Source organism: Halichoeres trimaculatus, unplaced genomic scaffold (assembly GCF_033239565.1).
Source record: "Halichoeres trimaculatus isolate MK-OKI-2021-1 unplaced genomic scaffold, fHalTri1.1 fHalTri1_scaffold_2, whole genome shotgun sequence".
NCBI lineage: Eukaryota > Metazoa > Chordata > Actinopteri > Labriformes > Labridae > Halichoeres > Halichoeres trimaculatus.
Window position 1 is genome coordinate 42,177,590 of NW_027437180.1, and position 7,190 is coordinate 42,184,779.

The window sequence follows — 7,190 nt, forward strand, 5'->3', positions numbered from 1 at the left end:
TCTGGCTCTAGCTCTGAACCAGCCCTGGAACCAGCTTGGTGGAAAAGGGGTAAGAGTGAGTCAGCATTTCCAACAGGGCTTCTACTATTGTTGAATTTCACTGTTAATCATGAAGTGGGGGTATGGATTTAACACCACCTTCAGTCAGAAGTTAGTTGAAGCCAGTGTTTCCAATGTGGCGCCCTCCTTCTCCAGGCTTTGGAAATGCATCTTCAGGTTGACCTATTTTTAACTTTAACATCAGCATCTCCTCCATTTTCTGGACAGGAACTTCCCCTCCTTTGTGTCTGTCCATCAATGGCGTTATCCGCTGATCTGAAATAACTCAAAGGATCAAAACATAGACCTGCTTTTTTTGGAAACTGGGATCTGAATGTGCTCCAAACTGATCACTTTTTGAGATGAGACAGATTTCCTCAGATTTCCTTCGTGTTCTCAAACTTTGTAGACTTGCAGCCTCTCATCTTTTCATCTCAGTTGTCTCATCCTCTTCCTGATATCTCTCCACATCCCACTCTTCTTCTCCTCTTCCTCACAGCGCTCTCTTCCCTTATATCATAATCTCTTGAGACTTTCCTTTTTCCTCACCACCTATTTTTCTCTGAGCTCTGTCAGTGATATGTACTCTGTGTTTTGACTTTCCATCCCTCTCTATTTTTTAGCTTCACACGCTGCTTCTTATCTCAGCGTGGGACATACACTCACACTTCTACCTTGGTGCAGCTCTTACCCTCTGCTGCACGTCTCCTTGCTCTCACTCTTCCTTTGCCGTATCCCTCTGCTGCTAATCTGAACCCAAACCTCTGTCTTACCGTCTTCACATCCCCCGTTTGTTGCACTCTTACTTCACTCCGTGCTCCTGTCTCCAGGATCTCCACACCTGGCGTCCTCTGCACATTCAGGCCTGCTGGTTCAGTGCTCTGACGGATGGCTACCTTTTTCTCAACAACAAATAAAGAAGAACAACACAACCCTCCTCCCGACATATCACTTATTAACAGCGCATCTTGTATCTCCACTCCCTGTCTCTGTTTCTTAAATCTATTCCTTCTCTTTCCTCTCCGTATCTCTCCACCACGGCCCGCCTCCTCCCCTCTAACCCTGTCTCACCGTGTTGCCTCAACAGAGGATAAAATTGAAAATAATCAAAATTCTGTAGGCGTAAGACTCAGCCACACATTTTCAACAGTCACACACACACACACACACACACACACACACACACACACACACACACACACACACACACACAGAAGCTCAGACAGAGGCAAAGAAAGGCAATGATTCAGGCCTGATTTATTGGACAATGCTGCCATCTGCTGGAAGGTGTTGGTAACGCAACACAAGCAGAGGCATGTAGTGTTTCAGCACATCAGGAAAGAGGCCTTTAACGGGTTAATAACTACAGGGATGAGGGGTTTAAGTCCCTCAAGGATCCATCCTAGGTCCTATCCTTTTCCTTCTGTACATGTTGCCACTTGGGGATGTCTTTCAGAAGCATAAAATCTCTTTTCACTGTTTTGCTGATGATGTTCAAATATACATGCTGCTAAGATCGCTAGGCCAGGACACTGTGCAGGCTTTTCTCAATTGCCTCAGTGATGTCAGGGCTTGGATGAGGGAAAATTTTCTTAAATTCAATGAATCTAAGACAGAGAGCATTTTCTTTGGAGGATACACCCCCACAATGGCCTGCTTTGCAGAAAATCTGCGCCCCTTGCGTTCTAACATTCAGACTAAAGTTCGGAACCTTGGTGTCATCCTAGATAACCATTTTAACTTTGACAAGCAGATCAGTGCCGTTGTTAAAGCTAGCTTCTTCAACTCCGTCTGTTAGTTGTTACATGTAGACTTGACTACTGTAACTCTTTAGACATTGGCATGGATAAGTCATTAATTAACCGCCTTCAGCTCATCCAGACGCTGCTGCTCGACTCCTCTCTGGAAAGAAAAAGCGCGACCACATTACACCAGTCTTGGCGTCCCTCCACTGGCTCCCAGTCCGTTTTCACATTGATTTTAAAATTCTTTTAATCGCTTTTAAAGCCCTCAGTGGTCTTGCCCCTCTCTACCTGTCTGAAATGCTACATCTCTACTCCCCAACCAGAGCCCTTAGGTCTTCTGACCAGCTGCTGTTGGAGGTTCCCAAAACCAGACTCAAGTGGAGAGGTGACAGGGCCTTTGCAGCGGCTGCCCCCGGACTGTGGAACAGTCTCCCCATCCATATAAGAGCCTCCCCGACCATAGAGATTTTTAAATCCTCCTTGAAGGCCCACTTTTTCTCCCTGGCGTTTCATCAATAATATAAAACACAGGCACCTTAGTTTTTAGTTTATAAATTTTTATTGTTTTATTACAATGTTTTTCTATCTTTTTATTGTTTTTATTGTTATATTAACTTGTTTCTTTGTATTTGTGTACAGCACTTTGATCGACTGCTGTCTTCTTGAAGGTGCTCTATAAATAAAGCTGACTTGACTTGACTAAGTGGGGTTAACTAGTTTGGAAAGCCCTTATTGAAGGGTACAGCTTTTCGTCTTGTTGTCGTTTATAATTCAAAGCTTGCTCTTCAGGTTGTCACTCATTGGTCTGAGAGTCCAGCTGAGTGTTTCTCAGGGAGGATGTTTCTATTCTCAGGTAAATGTGTAGGCTACCTCTCTTCTTTCAAAGGAAGTAGCATGCTTGCATAAAAAACCACAATGTAAAGGTGACAGGCAGACTCTCAAAACCACATCAAAAACTAGAACATGAGAATGTGCAAAATGCGTGTCCTAGTGGTTTTGGTTTTCTGTGACTTGTTCCGGACCAGAGAGGGGGTACAGGTCTTTAAACTTCTCTGACACCTCATTCCCTGCCATAAGGTTTGAGCAGAGAGGTTCTGTTCGTCTCAAAGTCTGGTGAGTTTTGCAAAATGTAAGTCACTTTTTTTAAAACTCAAAGAGTACGAAGTGAAAAACTTGATGTAATATCACCTGTGTTGGATGTAAAGGCTGGTGTTTGTTGTGTTTGTGTTCTGTGTGTTGAATTTTAGAAGCTGTTTGCTGTTTGTAACTGCAGTGATGAAGAGGAACATCCTCCATTTTGCTCCAGTGTTGCTGATTTTCTGTGTGCAGCCCCTGCTCTCCAAAACGGTAACTTCAGTCTACTACTGCTCTCCACTTTTCCCTAACATGATGGGAACCGTTCAGTAAGCATAAAATTAGTATGATGGTTTTTTCCAAGGTGTCACAGGTGGGTCCAACAATCCCAGACCCACTCGCTTTCTGACAGGCCCACCTCAAACTTTTCTTTGGGGGAAGAAAAAGAAAAAAAGAAAAGAAAAAAGAAAAAAAGAATTTTATATATATATATATATATATATATATATATATATATATATATATATATATATATATATATATATATATATATATATATATATATTGTAATTTGAAACCAGTAGGGTGTATTGTCTTGTGCTCATAAATTTAAGAAGCTTTGAATAAAAACTTTTTAAGATACATTCATTCTAGCTAAAAGTTTGGCCTGATGTTGGCGCTAGAGGACAGGTCAACTCACAGATGGGCTCTTTATGCATTCAACTGATGAACTTGTTCAAGAACTTTCTGTGAATCATTGTCTGGAATTGACCTCACAGGTAAAATGTGTTGGTAAAATTAGAGGAGAACAGAAAGCTACTCTGGACTACAACCTGCAGATCTCATACTCCTCTGCAGTGGCTCCTCGTAGCTTTAAATAATATTATTGAAAAATGAATTTATATTTTTCTTACAGAGGGTGTAAATAATGAAAAACACTGACATTAAACAAAAACATTTGTTAACATTTTGTTGAACTAAATATGCACCACATCTGTCAATTAAGACTACCACTTTATGAAATATCAATAAATGTTTGAAATATTTGCAATATTTGGAAATTTTTAAAAAATTGTTTAATTTTACCATTTTTTATTTTTGCATTTTTATAAAATTCCAAAAATTTCATTTTTTTTAATTTTTGCTATTTTTATAATTTCCAAATTTTTTCATTTTTTTATTTTTAATTTTGTTTTTAAATATTTGCAAATTTGTAAAACATAAAAATCCAATATATCACATGTACAATTTTATAAAGCAAAAACAAAAAAAAATTCTGAACTCAAATAAATAATTATTTACTAGATTTTAACTTTGTATAGAATTTTACAGACTCTTTGGTCTTTGTTGTTAAGATAAAGTAGATTTTGTGGCTCTGAAATGACTTTAATCCAGGTAATCTGAGGCAAAATGGCTCCTTTGAAGGTAAAAGTCGCAGACCTCTGATCTTGATGTTTCACCCTCACCTTCTCATTTCTTCCTCTCCAGATCATCAGCAGCACATATGAGGAAGACCCACTCGCTTTCTGACAGGCCCACCTCAAACTTTTCTTTGGGGGAAGAAAAAGAAAAAAAGAAAAGAAAAAAGAAAAAAAGAATTTTATATATATATATATATATATATATATATATATATATATATATATATATATATATATATATATATATATATATATATATATATATATATATATTTATATATATATTGTAATTTGAAACCAGTAGGGTGTATTGTCTTGTGCTCATAAATTTAAGAAGCTTTGAATAAAAACTTTTTAAGATACATTCATTCTAGCTAAAAGTTTGGCCTGATGTTGGCGCTAGAGGACAGGTCAACTCACAGATGGGCTCTTTATGCATTCAACTGATGAACTTGTTCAAGAACTTTCTGTGAATCATTGTCTGGAATTGACCTCACAGGTAAAATGTGTTGGTAAAATTAGAGGAGAACAGAAAGCTACTCTGGACTACAACCTGCAGATCTCATACTCCTCTGCAGTGGCTCCTCGTAGCTTTAAATAATATTATTGAAAAATGAATTTATATTTTTCTTACAGAGGGTGTAAATAATGAAAAACACTGACATTAAACAAAAACATTTGTTAACATTTTGTTGAACTAAATATGCACCACATCTGTCAATTAAGACTACCACTTTATGAAATATCAATAAATGTTTGAAATATTTGCAATATTTGGAAATTTTTAAAAAATTGTTTAATTTTACCATTTTTTATTTTTGCATTTTTATAAAATTCCAAAAATTTCATTTTTTTTTATTTTTGCTATTTTTATAATTTCCAAATTTTTTCATTTTTTTATTTTTAATTTTGTTTTTAAATATTTGCAAATTTGTAAAACATAAAAATCCAATATATCACATGTACAATTTTATAAAGCAAAAACAAAAAAAAAATTCTGAACTCAAATAAATAATTATTTACTAGATTTTAACTTTGTATAGAATTTTACAGACTCTTTGGTCTTTGTTGTTAAGATAAAGTAGATTTTGTGGCTCTGAAATGACTTTAATCCAGGTAATCTGAGGCAAAATGGCTCCTTTGAAGGTAAAAGTCGCAGACCTCTGATCTTGATGTTTCACCCTCACCTTCTCATTTCTTCCTCTCCAGATCATCAGCAGCACATATGAGGAAGCCGTCCCTCTGAGCATGGTTCCTGATTCTGTTGACGACATGTACTCTGACTGCCGGGAGGAGATGGAGAAAAAAGTCAAACATGTGTACCTCCCCAAAGAGCACAAAGGGAAATTTGAAAAAGCCTGGAGAAATGCAGAAAAGTGCGCAAGGAGGAATCTGAAACTCAAAGACAAGGAGGACAAGCTCCTGACCAAGGAGCACTTCCAGGCAATCTGTCTGTACACGTCTGGTTATTTAGGGTTTTACGGCCTGTTCAACACTGCAGTCCAAACTAAGAGAGCAGAATACAGCACCACCTTCCAATTTCACTCTTTACATTTCTGGCTCACATCAGCGATTCAGATACTTCACAGCAACAGAAAGTGCTTCACGAGTTACCGTAGGTCCAAAACTGAATTCACAGGCAAAGAAAACCAAATGATCCGCTTTGGTTTCTTCACCTCGAGCTCCAAGAGCGCACAACTCCGACATTTCGGGGATACTTCCTGTTTTGAAATCAAGACCTGCTACGGTGCCTATCTGAAGAAATACCCACATTTAAAAGATAAAGAGGAAGAGGTGCTCATCCCACCGTATGAGATGTTCAAGATTTCAAAAATAACAAGAAGACTTGGAAACCTGAGCGACTGTAAGACCGTCTACGTCTTGGAGAGTGTAGGATTCTGCAGCACTCTGAACTGCCAAGCTGCAAAGTTAGATCAGTAAATCCTCAGTCTGTGCACTGCAAAAATACAAGACTAAGGAAGTGCTAAGGTTTGGTATTGAAAAAGCAACTTGGCATTGTAGAAAAAGTCAATTGAAAAATAAAATAGAGACATTAAAAAAGACTTTTTGAGTACTTTTTTAGGTTATGATGTGTTTTTCAAAGCCAATATTAAGATATGATTTTACACTTTTTTTTTTCAAGCACAGGTTTTCAGTTTTTGATTCTCTTTTTTCAGTTTCAACTTACTGGCAGTGTTTTGACATGGAGGGGAGGGATGAGGGTTGGGGGCGGGGCTTGAAACGCAAGAATTCGCTTCCAGGTTTTCAGGAAAGGAGAGCAGCATCTGTCGGCAACCAGCAACTTGTTGCCCCTGTGGCTGTGGTCGAACTCTAGACAATTAGGGATGCAAGTTCACCTCAAACTCCCAAACCGACAGAGAGTGTGTTGCACTAGGGCTATTTTTGATGGAGCAATGTCGAGATTAAAGTCAAAATGGCGAGAAAAAAGTCAAAATAACCTGCCCTGATGTTTACCAGCAGTACACCAGGTACAGTCAGCTCCTCAACAGCCACAAGCACCACTGACAGTTGTATGAGCTGCCATACAGGAGCCTAAACGACAGTCTTGAGGATCCATGTATGAATGACAGGGTCAGTCTTTTACTTTTATTTTTTTGCATGCAGTGTTTTAGGAAATGTGTGAATGTAATGACTTTTCGGACTGGCCCTGAAGTATCCCCCCTTATCAGCTCATTGAAGGCCAGTGTGCGCGACGAATAACACATAATAACATTTAAAAAATCCTCAAAAAATAGTCTTTTTTTAAGTCTATATTTTGTTTTTAATTCAACATTTTACAGCGCCAATTTCACTTTCAGATTTAATTCAACTTTTTCTACAATGCCAAGTTTCTTTTTCAGTACCAAATCTCACTGTCAGTGTTCTGGCCCCATAGCAACAATCACTTGAC

At 38.1% G+C, this 7,190-nt stretch overlaps 1 protein-coding gene across 1 annotated transcript; it reads left to right on the forward strand.

Annotated features, from left to right (window-relative positions):
- The first annotated feature begins 3,059 nt into the window (after window positions 1-3,059).
- On the forward strand, window positions 3,060-6,220 carry LOC141800609 (erythroblast NAD(P)(+)--arginine ADP-ribosyltransferase-like). The gene is made up of 2 exons (XM_074683275.1): window positions 3,060-3,131; window positions 5,489-6,220. Exons 1-2 carry the CDS (start codon window positions 3,060-3,062, stop codon window positions 6,218-6,220), a joined length of 804 nt encoding a protein of 267 aa, XP_074539376.1.
- The last annotated feature ends 970 nt before the right edge of the window (window positions 6,221-7,190 follow it).

Excerpts from the sequence above, each read along its gene's own strand:
- LOC141800609 (XM_074683275.1), top strand. The coding sequence starts at position 3,060 with ATGAAGAGGAACATCCTCCATTTTGCTCCAGTGTTGCTGATTTTCTGT. Across the intron at positions 3,132-5,488 it reads AGCCCCTGCTCTCCAAAACG|ATCATCAGCAGCACATATGA; the intron begins GTAACTTCAGTC and ends CTTCCTCTCCAG.